The sequence below is a fragment of the Leptopilina heterotoma genome, unplaced genomic scaffold (assembly GCF_015476425.1).
Source record: "Leptopilina heterotoma isolate Lh14 unplaced genomic scaffold, ASM1547642v1 Lhet_2032, whole genome shotgun sequence".
Lineage (NCBI taxonomy): Eukaryota > Metazoa > Arthropoda > Insecta > Hymenoptera > Figitidae > Leptopilina > Leptopilina heterotoma.
The window spans coordinates 24862-46284 of record NW_025110917.1 but is presented as its reverse complement, the minus strand read 5'-3'; the positions used below and the strand labels follow the sequence as shown (position 1 = coordinate 46284).

Sequence of the window (21423 nt, the reverse complement as noted above, 5' to 3'; positions counted from 1 at the left end):
AAGAAATTCTTCCAAATTTCCAAAAGTAGGGACACAAGAAAGGAAAAAATCATAATTCATCAAGAAGAATGGATAAAAATAAATAAAATTATAGACCTTAATGATAATAAGAATGAGTGCAATGAGAATGTTATTGATGAGTGTGATGAAAATAAATATAGTTGCAATAAAAAAGGTGGTGTGATGTACGTCGTGAAAATAAAATTACTTTTGACCAAAATAGTTGTAATAAAAATATGAAAGAGGACGATAAATTTGAGAGTAATAGTGATTTAATAATTGTCAAAAATGGTTAAAATGAGAGTAGTCGCAATGATATTAATAGTATAAATAATAATGAAAAAAAAGAAGAATAATAATGAGGGGAGTACTTTTAATGATATTGATGCTTATATTATGATAATTATAGTACAACAAATAATGAGTTTAAACGAATGAGAGTGATGTTAATGAGCATAGTTGGAACAAGTCAACCGACGATAAAATGAAAATGTTAAGAATTGTTTTGATAGAATTAGTGATGATGAGTGTGAAAATAAGGATTATTGTCAGAATAATAAAAACGTTGAGAATAGAGATTGTGATGCAATTAATGTCAATGATGAGACTACTAATTATGAGAATAGTGAGCATGATTATGATGAGAAGTATTGTGTTAAAGATGATGATGATAATAGTTAGTATAGGTAGCGATGATGATGAATATGATGATAAATATGATTATGAAGATAATAATGGTGATGGTAACGACGGTGATGATGATGGATATGAAATAATGGTGATGATGATGAGAATGGCGATGATGATGAATATAATGAAGATGGTGATGAATATAATGAAGATGCTGATGGTGATGAGTACAGCAAGAAAGAGAAATTAAGAAAAATATGTCACAAGATAGAAAAGAAAGATAATAGTAAAGCAAAAGAAGAAATGGAAAAAAACTAGTAAAACAGCAAAAAAGAAAGGATAAAATATGAAGAGTTCATAGGTGAAGTACAAGTCGATCAAAAAATGTGGAAAAGTAATACGGATACATATGACAGAGATACCATATATGGTTCTATTAAGAAATGTTTTTTCGAAATTTTAGAATGCCCATGTAGTTTAACATTTTATAATTTTAGATTTAATAACAGTGTAAAAAATACAATTATTATATACGCATTTTGCTCTCAAAATCATATTCATTCACAACATTTTAAATGTGAAATAAGAGATTTAGAGCTTAAACATACAACGTTGAGAGTATTAAGTAATAAAAAATGTTAGTTTCACATGATGGCACAACAAAAAAGTATAAACAGATCAGAGGTAAGCAACGAGATGAAATGAAGAGACTTTTACAACATCAATCTGCTAGAAAAATTCAATTGAAGACAGAACTATCATTAAACAAAGATATGTGGCAAAATGGTCATCCACAAAATATGATGAAAATAAAAACGCTACACAAAATCAGACAAGAAGATAAAAGTAAACATCGATTAACTTTGGAAGATAAAGTACTTTCAGATTTATGTCAGCTGTGTATAAATGAAAGTAAAAAAGATGATCCTTATCTTCGTAATGTGTCAGTACCTTTGAGAACAGTCATGTATAGCAAACGGCAATTACAAGCAATAGTCGATAATAAATCAACTAGAATTGGGCATTGTGATTCTACAGGATCCATAGCTAGGAAACTAGATGACGTTTCTAGCAATAAAGTCATGTACTATTGCATAGTGTGCAAAGTTAATGAATCCGAAATTCCAGCAATAGAGATGTTAACGGTGAATCATGACGCTTTTTCTATAGGCAAATTTTTGATGGATTTTGAAGAATTTGTTCTGAAAGAAAAATTTGAATGGCCATTTTTTAAAGCTATTGTTGTCGACTGGTCTTGGGCATCAATAAACGCCATAACATTACAGTGGAATAAAATGACAGTAGTTGATTACATTAATATGACTTATGATTATTTAACAAAGAAAAAAGACCTTCCAAACCACTTAACATTCCTATTGACGTGTTTTGCTCACGTAATGCATCGAACATCAAAACTATAGACAAAAATTATATACGTTTAAAAGATAAGAAAAGTTTTGTTCTAGACATATTCAGTTTGTTATTATTAAGTCGAACTATTGATGAAGTAGACGTTATATTTGAAGATATTTTACACATTCTGTTAACGAAGGATGCAGAAAAAGCTAATAGGTCAATTCTCATTCTCTCCGGCATGATAACAAAAGATATAAAGGATGAAATGAAAAGTGTTTACAAAGAAGTAAAAGTTATTGAAAATGCTATAGAGGAATATAAGATTGAAAAAGAATTCGAGTACTTTTATAAAGACAGCAAAGCAGTATTTACCCAATCAGAATTTTATAAACGGTTTTATATAAAATTAGTAAGATTGCAGAACAAATACAATGAAGAAGAAGCTTTACTCGATGATGAAAACGATGAAAATTTGAATAAATTTTATTGTCCTAGATTTGCAGAATATTTAACACTGGAGTATATGCCTTTCATTTCTATTTGTGGAGCATTGATGCTCGATACTATTGATAAAAATATCTCTCGCGTTAGTAATAGTTACGTAGAAACACACAATGCAACAATAAAACATTCTATCTTAGAAAAGCGAAAAATTGTGCAGCAGGACAAGTCATTAGGGAACTTGAAGACTATGTTGATGAAATTGTAGCAGAATGTAACCTGGGGGAAGATGCGAGAATAAAAATGACTAAGAAAGAAAAGAAAAGCCAGCTTATCCAGATACAGCTTCTAATCCTTTAACTGTTGACGTGTGGAGAAGAGGTAAACAATCGGTTCAAAGAAAAGCTAATCATGCGTCGGCTAAAACTTTGACGAAACTGGTAAAAGAAATCATTGATAAGAAAATAATAACAGCAGAGGAAAATGAAGCAGAGCGACTAGTATCTAAACACGGCACAAAAAATTTTGTAAGAAAAGAATTTATTCAAACTAGTAACAATAAACTGACTGGATCAAATTACGAAGTTGATGACCTGAAGAAAAAAAAAGAAATAGTCAATCTAAATAAAGAAATATTTAAAAATGAGAAAACTGATTCACGGAAAAGGAAAATAATTAATGAAAACGGAAAACACTTAGAAGAAAAACGTCAAAAAACAATTCACGAAGAATGTGTAGTAGAAAACATAGGCGATAATATAATCGAATATTCTCAAAATGAGAAAAAGAATTTAGAATATTATTCTACTTCGAAATCGAATTACATAATAGTTGGAAAATTCACGTTTGGAGATAGTGTATTTTCAACAACCAGCGAAATTCATATTACTTGCAAGCACTTAAAATCTCTTACAAACGATTCAGGTTGGATTGACGGGCAAATCATTGACTCTTATTCTGTGTGTAGAAAACAATTTTGGTCAGAAAATATTACTTACATTCCAACTGATAATACAAGTATATTTTTAGGGGATTTTTATAATAAAAGGAAGGATACCATTCACCCATTTTATAAAATGAATAAACCTCTGAATGATATCATTCTAATGCCTTACTTGTTCCTTGGACATTGGAGATTACTATTTGTTAATGTAAAACAATTGTTCATAACGTTAATAGATCCTTATATGCAAGGTAGTGATGAAGACAGAGTGGTAGAGGCATTTTATCAATTTATAAAAGTTTGCGACGTTAATTCTTCTTTTGGAAAATTTAAAAAAGGGAAATTTGAAGTAAAACAATACGTAAAAAGAAGACCATATCAACCAGTAAACGATGGGTCTAACTGTGGAGTTTACATCCAGTACTATTTGGATAGTATTGCAACTGACACAGAAATGGAAGAAAACTTCAACCCTCTTAAGTTTAGAAATAATGTTGCTAATCAGTTGATTATTTGTGCTGAAAAAGGACCACAAAATTGTGCTTATTGCGAATTTAAAGTTAAAGACAAAAAATGTATTGTCTGTGAAGAATGTAGTGTAAACGTTCACAAACAATGTGCGTATAAAGGAGAAATTAATTCTGATGATGAAGAAAACATTAACTATCGGCCAAATAAAAGAGTTAATAAAGATATCTTAGATAAATATAAATGTAAACTGTGCAGGCGTCAATCACAAAAAAATAAAAAATGAATCTTTGTATTTTAAGAAAAGAAAACAGTGTTTTATATGTAAATTGAACAAAAAAGTGTGCAAATAACAAATATAGTATGTAAATGAAAAAACAGAAATTTATTCTTTAATTTATTACAATTTTTAAAATATAAGACAATAAAGTATGTTTTAATTGATTACAATGTTATTATTTTCCTTTAATAATTGCATGAATAAATTTATAAATAAAAAGTAATGTATGTTAAAAATTTAAGTTTATCATACAAAATTGCAATAACTTATTATTTACATTTAGATTATTTTGCATAATAGTAACAAGAATCCAGCTAAAAAATTTCGATCGTAGTAAAAATTGTATTTTTTAAAAAATTTAATTGCATAAAGGGGGGGGGCAAATGGGGCACTTCCCCTACTCTGATATGGATCAAATTTTTTTCTACCCTCTTAGTATAATGTAAATTGATATCATGGTAAACAATTTCGCGAATAGTAAAAGAAAACGTATTTTTGTAGAATTTTTATTAACTAGGGGGTTGCGTAATTAGGGTGGTTCCCCCACTCGGATAGGGTTAAACTATTTTTTCTAGATTCTTGGTGAGATTTAATTTAATTTTTAAGAAAAAATATTCCATGCGTAGCGAAAACGGTATTTTAAAATCATTTTTTTATTACTTGGGGGGAGGCTAATGGGGTGGTTCCTACACTCGGATTCGCGTCAATTTTTTTTTGTAATCTTGTCTCAATGTAAAATCAGGGCTGCCACGCAACCTGGAAACCTGGGAAACCTGGAAATGTCAGGGAATTTTTATAAACCTTGAAAAAACCTGGAAAAGTCAGGGAACTTTGATTGGAATCCTGGAAAATTATTGTTTTCTAAAGTTATTGTACTTATTCTTGAAATCTAATTTTTCTTTAATTCAATTTTCTTAATTCAATTTTAAAAGAGTTGCCTTTACAATTTTTCTTCGCAATAATTCAATTATTTTCATAAATAATCAAAAAATTTATAGATTTACAATTATTTTCATAAATAATAAAAACTCATCGCAAAATTTCAAATATATTTAATACAATTTTAATGGAATTTCTCGAAAAATGTATAATTATTCTTAAAAATTTTATTCAAATTCATCAAAGAAATTCAATTCTTTTCAAAAGTAATAAAATTCTGCGCAGAAATTCAATTATGATCAAAAGTTTAAAAAATTTATCGTCAAAATTTCAATTATCTTTATAAATATTAAAATTTTTCTCCAAAATTCAATTATTTTCAAAAATGTTAATGAAATTCTTTTTAACAAATTCAATTTTTTTTCAAAAATTCTCCTCCAGTCAATATTTTTAAATATATCTACTATTTTAATAAAATTTTCCAAAAGAAATGAATTATTAAAAAAAATTTTTTTATAAATTTCTTCGCAATAATTCAATTATTTTCGAAAATATTCAATTTATTTTTACCGAGATTCAATTATTTTTATAAATATGTAATACAATTTTTTACAGGGATTCAATTATTATTTTCATAGATAATAAAACTCAATGCAGAATTTCAATTATTTTTGATACAATTTTAGTCGAATTCCTCGAAAAATGTAATTATTCTTAAAATTTTATTAAAATTCGTCAAAATAATGCAATTATTTAAAAATTTGTTAATAAAATTCTTTATGAGAATTCAATTATTCAATAAATTATTTATTTTTGTATTAAAAATAATTAGGTATTTAAAAAAGAAATATTATTAAAAAATTCGTCTTAAGAATTCACTTATTTTTAAAAGTAATAAAATTCTTAGCAGAAATTCAATTATGGTCAAAAGTTTAAAAAAAGTTATAGTCAAAATTTCAATTATTTTTATAAATATTAAAATTTTTCTCTAAAATTCAATTATTTTTAAAAATTTTAATAAATTTCTTGGCAATATTTCAATTATTAAAAAAAATTTTAACAAAATTCTTGACAAAATTTCAATTATTTTCAAAAACTTTTCTCAATTCAATGAAATTTTTTTACAGAGATTCAATTATTTTTAATACATTTTTAATCTAATTTCTCGAAAAATGAAATTATTCTTAAATTGTTGATAAAATTCTTTAAATGAGAGTTGAATTTTTAAAACCATTCAATTTTTCAATAAATTATTTTTTTGTATTTAACCCCTTAACTGTTTGAGGAAAATACAACATGATTGTCCCAAACTGCCCAGCGGAATGTGATACTTCTTCAAATAGTATAATATATTTAAATTATAACTAATTATTCAATTATTTTCTAAAATATCATTAATGACCCTTATAATTTCTTATAATATTGATATAAAGAAAAATATCTATCAATTTATATACAAATTATATTTATTTTGACTCATAGTGAACACGACCCACGGGTGGGTCGGAAACAGTTAAGGCCACACTTTTTCACGACCCACCCGTGGGTTGGAAACAGGCAACGGGTTAAATAATTGAATTGTCGTAGAATTTTCTAATAATAATTGATTGAAATATGAATTTCAGTTAAAACTTTAGATAATAATTGAGTTTTGAAAAGATTTCAAATTATAATCTTTGAATGTTTGAATTTTTCATACTTTTAACTTAAAATTGTGTAGATTTCATTTTTTTGTAAAAGTTGAATTGAATTTTTTTGAAGTTATTTCAAGTTTTTATTTTCTAATATATTATATTTGATTGAAGAATTTCCGAATACCTGAATAATCGATGAAATTTCGTAAAATTGAATATTGTAAACAAAAGGATTTGAAATTGTTGAAAGAAATTTTTCAGAAATTATTAATAATAATTAATTTACACTTTATAAAGAAGAATTTTAGTTAGAAATTGTGGAAAACAATAATTGAATTAAAATAATAAAAGTAATTTTGAATAAGTTACAGTAACAATATTCTTATAATACGTATAAAATGATGATTTTATCAGTCCCACATTTTTAATTATTATAAAACATATTTAATTTCAAAAAGGTTAGAATTAAAAATTTTGTAAAATATAAATGTAGTTTTAAAAACCTGGAAAAATTCCGTTTTTTAACCTGGAAAACCTGGAAAAGTCAGGGAATTTAAAATGAGTAAAAGCGTGGCAACCCTGAAAATGATTTACAAAAAGAAAATTTCGCGCGTTGCGGAAAATGTATTTTTTAATAATTCTTATTACATGGGGGAGGCGCAAATGGGGCGGTTCCACCACTCGGGTTGGGGTCAAATTTTTTTCTTGAAATCTTGGCTCAATGTAAAATGATTTCCAAACAGAAAATTTCGCGAGTTTCAGAAAAAGGAATTTTTAATACTTTTTATTACATGGGTGAGGCAAATGGGGTGGTTCCCCCACTCTGATTCGGGTCAAATTTTTTGTTTGTAATCTTGGCTCAATGGAAAATGATTTCAAAACAGAAAATTTCGCGAGTTTCAGAAAAAGGAATTTTTAATCATTTTTATTACATAGGGGGTGGTAAATGGGGCAGTTCCCCCACTCAGATTTGGGTCAAATTTTTTGTTTGTAATCTTGGCTCAATGGAAAATGATTTCAAAAAAGAAAATCTCGCGCGTGGCAGAAAATAAAATTTTTAATCATTTTTATTACATGGGGGGTGGTAAATGGGGCGGTTCCCCCACTCAGATTTGGGTCAAAAATTTTGTTTGTAATATTGGCTCAATGGAAAATGATTTCAAAAAAGAAAATCTCGCGCGTGGCAGAAAATAAAATTTTTAATCATTTTTATTACATGGGGGGTGGTAAATGGGGCGGTTCCCCCACTCAGATTTGGGTCAAAAATTTTGTTTGTAATATTGGCTCAATGTAAAATGATTTCAAAAAAGAAAATCTCGCGCGTGGCAGAAAATAAAATTTTTAATCATTTTTATTACATGGGTGAGGCAAATGGGGTGGTTCCCCCACTCTGATTCGGGTCAAATTTTTTGTTTGTAATCTTGGCTCAATGGAAAATGATTTCCAAAAAGAAAATTTCGCGCGTGGCAGAAAATAAAATTTTAAATCATTTTTATTACATGGGGGGTGGTAAATGGGGCGGTTCCCCCACTCAGATTTGGGTCAAAAATTTTGTTTGTAATATTGGCTCAATGTAAAATGATTTCAAAAAAGAAAATCTCGCGCGTGGCAGAAAATATAATTTTTAATCATTTTTATTACATGGGGGGTGGTAAATGGGGCGGTTCCCCCACTCTGATTCGGGTCAAATTTTTTGTTTGTAATCTTGACTCAATGGAAAATGATTTCCAAAAAGAAAATTTCGCGCGTGGCAGAAAATAAAATTTTAAATCATTTTTATTACATGGGGGGTGGTAAATGGGGCGGTTCCCCCACTCAGATTGGGATCAAAATTTTTGTTTGTAATATTGGCTCAATGTAAAATGATTTCCAAGAAGAAAATTTCTCGCGTGGCAGAAAATATAATTTTTAATCATTTTTATTACATGGGGGGTGGTAAATGGGGCGGTTCCCCCACTCTGATTCGGGTCAAATTTTTTGTTTGTAATCTTGGCTCAATGGAAAATGATTTCAAAAAAGAAAATCTCGCGCGTGGCAGAAAATAAAATTTTTAATCATTTTTATTACATGGGGGGTGGTAAATGGGGCGGTTCCCCCACTCAGATTTGGGTCAAAAATTTTGTTTGTAATATTGGCTCAATGTAAAATGATTTCAAAAAAGAAAATCTCGCGCGTGGCAGAAAATAAAATTTTTAATCATTTTTATTACATGGGGGGTGGTAAATGGGGCGGTTCCCCCACTCTGATTCGGGTCAAATTTTTTGTTTGTAATCTTGACTCAATGGAAAATGATTTCCAAAAAGAAAATTTCACGCGTGGCAGAAAATAAAATTTTAAATCATTTTTATTACATGGGGGGTGGCAAATGGGGCGGTTCCCCCACTCAGATTGGGATCAAAATTTTTGTTTGTAATATTGGCTCAATGTAAAATGATTTCCAAGAAGAAAATTTCGCGCGTGGCAGAAAATATAATTTTTAATAATTTTTATTACATGGGGGGTGGTAAATGGGGCGGTTCCCCCACTCAGATTTGGGTCAAATTTTTTGTTTGTAATCTTGGCTCAATGGAAAATGATTTCAAAAAAGAAAATCTCGCGCGTGGCAGAAAATAAAATTTTAAATCATTTTTATTACATGGGGGGTGGTAAATGGGGCGGTTCCCCCACTCAGATTAGGATCAAAATTTTTGTTTGTAATATTGGCTGAATGTAAAATGATTTCCAAAAAGAAAATTTCGCGCGTTGCAGAAAACGGCATTTTTAAATAATTTTTATTACATATTAACTTTTTATACTTTTATTTTTTTTAAATTCGTTGATCGTAAACGTTGTGAACTTCACCTACCTAAAATGCAGCATATCTTAAATCATTTTTTTTAAATACCTTCCAATGTCCTAATTCATTTTCGTACACGGAAAAAAATTAATATCTAAACTTGAAATAATATTAATTTGAAATCCAATGGAATGTAAGTATGTCTAAAATAGACATTATAGTCACAATTAAATTCACATCTCTGATTTAGAGATTTGTTAATTTCACAACTTATCTGATGTGAATTACATTGCGTTTTAAGTTCATCATTGTCAAAGAATATTTAAACCATTTTAATTATTTAAGTATTAATTTTATATTTTAAATGCAGTTTCATTCCCAGTTTTCACTTTCCATATTTTACGAATGTTTTTCGCGTTATCACGTGTGGGACATATTTTTATTTATTAGTATTTTCAGGTTAAACTTTCGTTTGACACTTGAAAACCTAACCTATATTGAAAGTTGTACCAAACCATGTTTTTTTATTAAGAAATAGAAAAAGAATGTTTATATTGTGTGATATTGAGATAATTTGATTCAAATAAAGAAATGAAATAATAAAAAATTCATATTATCTTCAAAAAATGTCCAATTTTTTATGATTGTCAATGGATTTGTTTATAAGTTCATACTAAAAGAAAAATATACATTCTTTGAATAATTCTCACTCTAAATTGTGATAAATCATAAAATTTGATATTTCTAATATCATTTTCAGGCATAAAAATACGGATTCTTCACACTGATAATATATGCGGATTAGATATAACTCTAAATTTCAGTTTTAGAGATCTGTTCAAATCACACATCCGATTCCAGTGATAGTTTATGCCTAAATCTCATATTAAATCTCTAATTTAGAGATTAATTTTTTTCCGTGTAAATTTTGAATGCTCTCAAATGCTCATTTAAAAGACAATGGACTATGCCTTTTACTACAATTAGGAAATCTTCATTGTCGATTAAAATTATTGAATGAACAAAATAAAATTGTTCACCAAATTCCGACACATTTTGACACATCAAATTAAAATATTTTGGGGTAAACACAACGTGCACATGTTGCCACGAGGTTTGACTCGGATAATTTCGGAACTGCTCGACTGAAATATTCGGCTAATCTCGGACAGCTTCGTAACCGCTCTACGTCAGCCTGACGTCAGACCATAGCCTGCTATGGCCTGCTACTAGGCTGGTCATAATTTTTATTATAGTCGATAATACTATTCATAACTAAATTAACAACTTATGTAATTCTTCGATAGTATTTAGTATAATCATCTGGTAATACTTTTTACTATTGCATACTTTCTTACTTATAATATTACAACTTCTTATTGACTATTTCAATTTCTATTACTTCAGAATAATACAAAGTAATAATTTGATTATAAACTTTCTTAAAAATGGTAATATTAATTCATAAATGTACATGATTTCCCCAAATTGCAATCGGTTTTACTAAATACTAATATAATAATACGAAATATTAAAACAGAATCTCTCTCCGTGTGTATATTATATCTTACACTCTAAATTATTGAATCAGTTAAGAATATCGGATTTAGAAGCAAAAAATCAGTCACTAATTCAAATAGTAATATTTTTTTCTGACAATTAGTTGAAAATAACTGATGTTTCAATACAATTGTTTTTGATTGATTCAATTAGTCACGTTTAACTACCTACATAGCACATGGAAACTTTTCCGAAAATTTAAGTTATATTTTCAGGAAGATTTTCACGAAAGTATAGTCGAAAATGCAATTCAAATGTTCAGGAAAGTTTCAAGCTATATTTTTAAGAAAATTTGACGATAGACATTTATTGGAGTGAGAAATTTAAATCTTTACACAATTTAAAAATAAACTTTGCAAGTAAATTTTTTAACTTATGCAAGCAATTAATCTTTAATATACAATATTTAGAAAAATTTCGGTGTTTTGTGGATAATTTTTCAGTTATTTTTAACTGATTCAGAAGCAAAAAGTCAGTCACTGCTGATTGACAGTTAAAACCATGATTTTTAACTGATTCAAATTAAGAGAATATCCCGTGTAGAAATTTCGCTATGGTCCGGATCAGGGACTCTTCGGGCCTTCCATATTAGGGAATAAAACACACGGCCTGATATGGCCCTGATCAGGAAATCCACATTTGATCGTCGCCCCGATCTGGCCCAGGTCGGGCCGTGTGTTTCATTCCCTAATATGGCCATAATAGGGATATTTCTACACGGGATATTATTTATCATATTATAAATAATATGCCAATATATGTTAAGGGGTAACATCACCCAGAGCCTATACAAAATACGGTCTATTTCAATTAATTATTTTAAGAAAACGGTTCAGTACAATGTTGCTAGGTTTTCTGCAACGTTAAACACATGAATTAAACTTAATTTAAAAATAAAAAAAAATTTTTGTTTTCAAAATGGCGCCTTCACAACAGTTCAACGTAGATCACGTTTTTTAAAACAACCTCTGCAGCCGGAAGCTTTTCTACGTTCCCTAAGCACCTAGGCAAAAAATTCAAACGAATTATGAAAGAGGATGACATTTACTAGAAAAGTACATAGGATATTTTAAAAATATCAATTTTTCGCAAAATGGTATGACTTTGATGACAAAAATGTTATTTTTTGTTAAAAAATCAAGGTAAAAATGGTTATAAAACGGAAACGCATTAACCGATCTAAAAAATCCTATGTACTTCGATAAAGAATGTTGTTTTAAAGCTACAATCTAAATTTTAATTGAATCCGTCAAAAAATGTTGGAGAAATCCTTCCGGACAGTTTTTTTTTACAATTTTTTCACTGTTGGATGTGTAAAGGCGCCATTTTGAAAAAATTTTTTTTTGTTTTATTTTTAAATTAAGTTTAACCCATGTGTTTAACGTTGGAGAAAACCCAGCAACATTGTACTTGACCGTTTTCTTAAAATAATTAATTGAAATAGACCATATTTTGTATGGGCAGTCTACTTTTCGCCGCCAACTCGCTCCCGTATACCTGCTCGGCGTCGAAATTTCGCTCCCGGGCCCTTCCCCCACTCTACCTACTTTCCGGGCACCTTCAGTCAGACATACATGGTATGAACTACTTCTCCCCCCCACAAAGATGCAGTCAAATTTTCTACTCTCCCCTCCCCTAGTATTCAGTTCTTTACATAAATTCGATTATTTTCAAATAAGAAAATTCTACACAGGATTTCTATTATATTATTTTTAATACAATTTTAGACAATCAATCATTCTTTTTAATAAGAATTACACTTTTGAATAATTTTACTTAAAGGGTTATACCTGTTTTAAGGCTTAAAAAAGTGTTTTTCAAAATTTTTTTATGAGTAAACGGTGCCAAGTTTCTTGTAGACCTCCGCGGCGAGCAGCAGAAGTGCTACATTTTTTTTGAATTCCTTAAAAAAATGTTATTTTTGAATATAATTGAAATTAGGACAAGAATTTTTTTGACATTTATTAAAATAATTGAACTTTGGAGAAAAATTTTGTTATTTATAAAGATAATTGCGATTTTTACGAGAATTCTCCTTCGAAATCTGAGAATAAAATGACAGGGGAAGGGCGTCAATGAAATTTGACTGCATCTTTGTGGGGGGGAGAAGTAGTTCATACCATGTATGTCTGACTGACGGTGCCCAGAAAGTAGGTAGAGTGGGGGAAGGGCCCGGGAGCGAGATTTCGACGCCGAGCAGGTATACGGGAGTGAGTTGGCGGCGAAAAGTAAATCGCCCGAAATGAGGGCACGAGCGAAGCGGGCGTAAAAGTGTTGTTCTCTTCTAGTAATTTCAATTTTTTACTACATTTTTCTCAATTGTGATGGAAAATTTGATTCGAAGGGGCGAATAAAACTTTATATTCAATTTATTTAAAAGAGTTTTTCTCTTTTAAAAATTGTTTTTTTATTGCAAAACGAAAAAATGTAGTTTCTCACAAAAATTTATTTTTCCACTAATAATTATTGAATTTTTAACCGATTTTATCTTAATTTTGCAAGCAAGTTTGATTCCTTATTGCTAATAAAGTTGTATGTTTTTCATTTGGATAATGCTTTTAAATATTAAACTTCCTGAGGTAGCAACAGAAAAAATGTATATTTTATCATTTTTCTGAAATTTTCTTTTTCTTTTATAGTTTTTCCATTTTTAATTTTAGTTTTAGATAGAAATAACATGGAAATAACGGTGACGAAAAATTGTTAATTTTTTTTCAATTCTCGAAAATATTATTTCTTTTCCAGTGATATTTTTCAACTTTTAGCTGATTTCTCTTCAACTTTGCCACAGCAAGTTTGATATTTTTGTGTTAATAATACTGAGAATCTTAAATTTATAAAATAGATTTTCTTTTTAAATTTCAGTTTTTGAAATAATACTACGAAAAAATGTCAAATTTCCTCATCTATTGAAAATTTTATTTCTTTTTAGACAATTAACAAAATCTAGACACTTTTTCTGCATTTTTGCAGGCAAGTTGAAACAATGATGTATATTTCTACTATTTTTAAAACTGTTTTTTCTTTTTGAATCTAATTTTTTCTATTATATTTAGTGACAAAAAATTATGTCAAGATTTTCCCGCATTTCTCGAAAAGTGCGTTTTTCTATTCTAGTAAATTCCATTTTTAACAGATTTTTTTTAATTTTGACAGACACTTTGCAATTTTGAATGTGAGATTTTGACACTGCAAAGAGAAACGTTCAATATTTCAAATTTTATAAAATAAATTTTTTTTAATAATTACCAAGTTTGGTCAATGTTATTATTGCAAGTTTGCCATTTCTCGGTGTCAACAAAGCAGCATATGATTCATTTTTTAAACAAAAATTTTCTTTTTAGTTTCACCTTTTTAAACGCGCACACGGTAAAGAAAAATTAACAAATTTTATCATTTACTGAAAATTTTATTTTTCTTTAAATAACCATAATAATTTGTGATGATTTTATTTTATTTTAATTTTCCAAGAAAATTTATTTACTTTAAAAAATTTCAAACTATACCATCTTTGTCAATTTCCAATAAAATTTGTTTTTCTGCTTGTTTCCTTTTTTGAGTAAAAACCTCGGTAAAAACAAACAACTTTTTCTTTAGAAACTTGTCTGTACAACAAGAAACAAAAAAAGTTGGAAATTTTTTTCATAAAAATACAAAAAATTGAGATTTTTTTTAAACTTTAGCAATTTTGAGAAAATAATTTGCTTTCTAATTTGAATTTTTGAAGAATTTCATTTAAATTTTTTTGAAAATAATTGCAAACTTTAGAAAAATTTTATTATTTACAAAAAAAGTAACTTCTTTTCAATAATTTTATTAAAATTTTGTGTCAATAATTTTAACTGCTTCGAGGAAAATTACAATTAATTAATTAAAAAATAATTTAATTCTTGCCGCGAATTTTATTTAAATTTTAAGAATAATTGGATTTTTGAAAGGAAATTTATCATTTTCGAAAATAATTTATTTGTTGCCAAGAATTTTATTAACATTTAAAAAAAAAATTAAAATTTTTTGAAAAGAGAGAGAGGTAGAGGGAGGCGCTTGGGAATGATACAGGTCCGCGCCACCTCTTGCGACGCCGATGCATGAATTCATCCCCACTCCCTCCATACCTCTCACTCGGCAGTAGACTCGCGCGTAGAGAGATTGCATGTTCAGTCTTGTTTTACCCGCGCTTGTGAACGGTCGCGTAAAATGGAAATATTCTCTTAAAAATAATAATATAAAAAAGAGTTTTTCTTTAATAGTGTGTTTTTTTAAGCTTAAAGTTTTTTTTTTGCTAGTGTTAATTGTGGTGATTGTTATAGTGATAATTGTGATTTCAGTATAATTATAGTTTGTTTTTAAACCATTTTTTAGCAATTTTAAACATTTTTGCTTCAAGAGAACAATAGTGTTTTTAATTTTACCGGAGTGTTTTTGATCGGAAAGTGTCTGTTTTTTAAAATTCGAAACGCATTTTAGAGAACAAATTTCTGTCATTTGTTATTTTCTTTACTATATGTATATGTGAATAATTAATTTAAACTTTCAATTCATAGAGATTAATTCAGTTTTATTTATTTTACAAGTGCTTTTCTTGTGTATATGTGCGTGTTTCACACTTTTTTAAATTGAAAAGGAATTTGGAATAATGGAGATGGGTTAAAAGCTGAGAGACTAAGCACTGTAAGTTTAAACAATTTTCTTCTTCTTCTTCAACTACATTACTATTACTGGCAGTTGATAATTGCGTTAATAAAATACTATATAATTAAGGCGTATAACAGGCATCACAAAAGTACTCTTTTTCTCAATGCAAATTGCAGGCTTCGAAGTGACACACTTTTCCACTTTTTTGACACTTTTTTTGGTCAAGCCTACTTTTTGCTACTTATTTTGTCAAAAAGCTACTTTTTGCTACTTATTTTGCCAAAAAGCTACTTTTTGCTACTTATTTTGTCAAAAAGCTACTAAATGCTACTTTTTTCCAAAAAAGGTAAAAAAAATTTACGCAGAATTCAAGAATTTCAGTTTTTTTGGTGAATTTCGTAGATTTCAAAAAACCCGCCAAGTGAATTAAATTTATTATTGGACGCATGATTATAATATATTATAATAACTAGCATTATATACGCGCGCTAAAGCGCGCGTGCACATTCTATTTTCATTATTAAAGGAATACAATTGGTCACGAATTAAAATTACAATTTATATTTTCATTCCTTTTCATCATTAAATTTAAAAAAAATAGTTAATTGTATCAAAACAATTATTATCGTAGTATTTCTAATCTTTACAAATAAAATCAGACTTATTTTAGTACGCACTAACTAATTAACTCGAAAAAGTTCACTCCCAACTCCAGTGACTGTCAATTCCCTAAATTTGTTACAGTGTAGTACAAACATAGCATAACAGACATTAAATGGAAATTATACAAATTTATATTACATACTTCCAAAAAATCAGAATTTTTTTAAACATCGTGATTGAAAAATTAAAAAAAGAAATTAGGGTCAGATGAGGTAAATAGAAACAAGGGGTAAATCGAAACAGTAGTTATCTCAGTTAAATAAAAAAGTTTAAAAATAAATACGGCTTTACATCTTGAAGCTTATATCACCCACAACAAGTTCTAAGTATTTTCCCATTTTCCGTTTGTTAATTAGCAGCAGTATATAAAAAAATATTTCCTATTGCATAAAAAATTGAAAGTCAAAGAAGACACAATTTCACTTTTTTGACTCGCATTTGGAAAAAAATAAACTAAAAATTCATACTAAAATTTACAATTATCTCTTATTAATACTACAACAAAAATCAACTTTGATTTTTTCATTTTGCAAACTTTAATAAAAAGTAGGAGACTGTTTCTATTTACCCCTAAAAACTGGAAATTCGGGGTAAATAGAAACAGCAGAAATTTCAATAATATTTCTTAAAATATAAATGAGAAAATTATTTCTATCAAATACAACACTATAATAAGAGAGAATAAGAGATAACGGGAGAGAATGAGAGAATAGGAGAGAACTAACCTTTATTTGGGTAATGTGTTTCAACTTTTGGCATGATTTATTTTTAAATTTATGTAATGCATTATTATTTATTAGCTTTAGTTATTATATAAATAACACAATTTTTTATGTAATTCTTTGTATCTTTTAACATTTCCATACTTGAAATTAATTTTGTCTTAAATTTTGTAAGAAATAATCAACTGTTTCTATTTACCCCTAAATTTTTGCAAAGTTGAAAAATTTAGAGGTAAATAGAAACAGTTGATTATTGCGATTTAATGATACCCATATTTTTTTCTTCGCCATAAAATTGTTCCACGGAAGTGAAATAATAACTCAATACACAAGAAAACCGAAAGTATTCCAATTCAAAAGAAAAAACTTTTGTTATTGGTGAAACTTGACAAATCTGTTTCTATTTACCCCAACTGATCCTATTCAAATTTGTTTACCTTTTTTGAATAATATTTAACATTCCGTTAAATAATTTTTGAAATTCTTTTAGAAATAAATGAAAAAAATTTATAATTTTGATTAATTGTTAAACAAAATTTGGTTAAAAACTTTAATTTTTTTGTATTAAAATTGGAAAAAAGTTGCGTGATCTTGATTTGTCAATTATTATTATTACAAGATTATATTATTATATATTATTTTTTTTAAAAGAAAAGAAAATTGTTTAATTTCTCTTTCTCAATAACAATTTTTTGAAAATATTCAAATTTTTCTTTAAAAATAGAGAAAAAAAGTTTGCTGATTTTCTATTTTATTCTATTTTCTATTTTTAAAGTAATAAACATTTTTTAGAATGATTAGAAAATAAAAATTAATATAATACAATGGGAGATATGCATTAAATTTAAAAAAGAAATTACAGAAAAAATTAGTTAATTGAGACAAAACATTTATTATGGTGTTGTGAAGCTAGCGACCCGCCATCCGCCAGACACCTGACAAATCCATGGGCGTCGCAACAAAATAATTCGAAATTATCAATTCTTCATTCTTTCTTTTTCGCGATAATTTCTTTCACTATAGTGTTGAATACAAATATTCTACGAACAAAAGGCAACAACAATTTCCTTTAGTAAAATAATTATAGCAAAACTACTAGTCAAAATACTCCATCCGCCACTTAGCAGACAATCGAATTTTCGAGTTTTGTGAAGCTCAGAGCTTTAAAAAATTCAATTGTTAATAAACAATTGATTTTGTTGTTTCCTATTGTTCCTTAGATGTTTATTGGCTCGGTGCAACTAGCGACACGCAGGCCGCCAGCCATCAGAAAAATCCAAAAACGCCGACACACATCCCTAGTAGAAATTTGTCATAGTATCTTTAAGGGCACTGGACAGTTCCACTGGAAAATTTCGAGGCACTTTACAGTTAAACTGGCTAAAAACTATAAAGTGATGTCACGCTAATTTCTTCAAGTTATTGTCCAGTCAAATTTTACAGTTTCTGATCATCAGTCCTGTAGAAAAACTATACAAAATAATTCACTTGGAAATGTCAAAACTTTCTTTATATTGACGTTACGTATTAAACACGTACAAATTTGAAAATATAACGTTAAATTTTTTTGTCAACAAATTAAATAAATTAAAATTTTACGAAACTATATTTTTACTGTTGGTGTATCTATTGTTCCGTAGAATAAATGATTTATAATAAATTATCTGTAAAATTATTTTTAAATAACTACATAATTAAAAAAAAATATAAAAATTACTGATTCTTGAACACATGTCATTTTTTTACATTAAACAACATTCACTTTTTCCTTTAATTAAGCACAACACTGAAATAAATATTATTATTTTATCACACTACAAACTTATAAGTAAACCCTAATATGAAGAATTAATTCAGTTCAAACGAAAAATATCTAGCGAACTCGGGTCACACTGGGACGAAATACCTAAACGCACGCTTTACGCATCACGGCCATTCTAGTCGATGGACGATTCCAGAAAAATAAGAACCATACTCTACCGGCAGGTAAAGCAGTTCCCTTTTTCATCTTTTCTAGCTCAACTGGCGAATTACTGGACAGCTACTGCATAACACTCTAAAGTTGAACTTATTGATTATTACTGTATAGAAGTTCTGTCTGTCCAGTTATTCTCATGGTACTGTCTAGGCGTTCCGTGAAATTATGTTTCAAAGTTTGTCGTGGCGTTAGCGCTACCGTCAGTCCAGCAACTGAACAGTGTTGTGTAGACATTTTCCATAAATACATCAGAGTATACACTGAAAGAAATAATTCGCGGGTGTAACTAGAATTATGTCTATTTTTTCCGTAAGGAATTAGTAATAAATTGTTACTGTCTACTGTCATTAATTATAGACAGTTCTGTTATTCAGATCGGAGAGCTATACATATGTCAACGTCAATTCATCAATGTAAAACATAACCTCACTTTATTGGACCAATTCTAACTTTTTGTATGTAACAGGTTTGTTAAATTAATATTTATACATATAATAAGAGTATATAATCTTGAAAAGAAATTGTCTTCTGAATTTAAAAAATTAGTTATTTTAATTAACTCAATTAATTGAAGCGAATTTTAAAAAAATTTTTTTTTTCTAAAGGAATTTTCATTAAAAATAAATTTTGATTGAAAAGAAATTTTTATTATTAAATCAAAATTTTAATATTAAATAATTTAAAAAATTTGTTATTTAGTTGTCAACAGTAAAATAAAAGAACAAAATTAAAATTATAAAAACTATAAACTGTAAAACCAAAAGATTTATTTTATAGAAAATATTTCGAAAATGTCAATACACAACTGTTTAGTTACTGAAACTGGCGGTAGCGCTAACGCCACGACAAACTTTGGAACATCATTTCTCGAAACGCCTCGACAGTGCCATGAAAATAACTGTACAGGACTTCTATGCAGTAATAATCAAGTTCAACTTTATATTTTCTTTAACAGTGTTATGCAGTAGCTGTCTAGTAATTCGCCAGTTAAGCTAGATTAAACTTCCATGACTAAAACTGTACAGTAACTTGAATAAATCTAGTCATGCCACGACAAATTTCTACTAGGGATAGTAGGGCGGTGGCCCTATACGGTACAATCAACGCAAAATCAACGTACGCTAGCTATTACAGTTTATAGAAAAAATTGCAAAAGTCACATTTAAAAAAGCAATAATCCCCCTTTAATTTGTAAACAAGAAAAAAAAATTTGGTCTAAAATTGTTCAAGTTATGAATTTTTTTAAAACTTTTTGTTCAATTTTCGTTTTTCCGATACGGGCGGGTGGGGACGCTGGCTATCAAAAATTTTTTAAACATATTCTTATTGGTCCAGTGACAAGAAGCATAAATCCCTGTTTAATTTGCGACCAAGAAACAAGAATTTGGTCGAAAATTGTTCGAGTTATGAATTTTTCTAAAACTTTTTTTTCTATTTTCGTTTTTCTGTTACGGGCGGGTGGGGACGCTGGCTATCAAAATTTTTTTAAAAATATTCTTATTGGTCCAGTGGCAAGAAGCATAAATCCCTGTTTAATTTGCGACCAAGAAACAAGAATTTGGTCGAAAATTGTTCGAGTTATGAATTTTTCTAAAACTTTTTTTTCTATTTTCGTTTTTCTGTTACACGCGGGTGGGGACGCTGGCTATCAAAATTTTTTTAAAAATATTCTTATTGGTCCAGTGGCAAGAAGCATAAATCCCTGTTTAATTTGCGACCAAGAAACAAGAATTTGGTCGAAAATTGTTCGAGTTATGAATTTTTCTAAAACTTTTTTTTCTATTTTCGTTTTTCTGTTACACGCGGGTGGGGACGCTGGCTATCAAAATTTTTTTAAAAATATTCTTATTGGTCCAGTGACAAGAAGCATTAATCCCTCTTTAATTTGCGACCAAGAAACAAGAATTTAGTCGAAAATTGTTCAAGTTATGAATTTTTTTTGGACGTATTTCGATATTTTCGTTTTTCTGATACGGGCGGGTGGGGACGCTGGCTATCAAAATTTTTTTAAAAATATTTTTATTGGTCCAGTGGCAAGAAGCATAAATCCCTGTTTAATTTGCGACCAAGAAACAAGAATTTGGTCGAAAATTGTTCGAGTTATGAATTTTTCTAAAACTTTTTTTTCTATTTTCGTTTTTCTGTTACGGGCGGGTGGGGACGCTGGCTATCAAAATTTTTTTAAAAATATTCTTATTGGTCCAGTGACAAGAAGCATTAATCCCTCTTTAATTTGCGACCAAGAAACAAGAATTTGGTCGAAAATTGTTCGAGTTATGAATTTTTTTTGAACTTATTTCCAATTTTCGTTTTTCTGATTCGGGCGGGTGGGGACGCTGGCTATCTAAAATTTTTTAAAAATATTCTTATTGGTCCAGTGACAAGAAGCATTAATCCCTCTTTAATTTGCAACCAAGAAACAAGAATTTGGTCGAAAATTGTTCGAGTTATGAATTTT

General features: G+C 28.5%; 1 protein-coding gene across 1 annotated transcript in view; it reads left to right on the top strand.

Annotated features, from left to right (window-relative positions):
- Positions 1-1265: 1265 nt before the first annotated feature.
- The window catches only part of LOC122501131 (E3 SUMO-protein ligase ZBED1-like), a 32876-nt gene continuing 12718 nt past the window's right edge, over positions 1266-21423 (top strand). Inside the window, exons 1-2 of the mRNA XM_043610407.1 lie at positions 1266-1800; positions 2097-2325. Coding sequence (XP_043466342.1) covers positions 1266-1800; positions 2097-2325 — 764 coding nt within the window. The remainder of the gene's footprint in view (positions 1801-2096; positions 2326-21423) is intronic.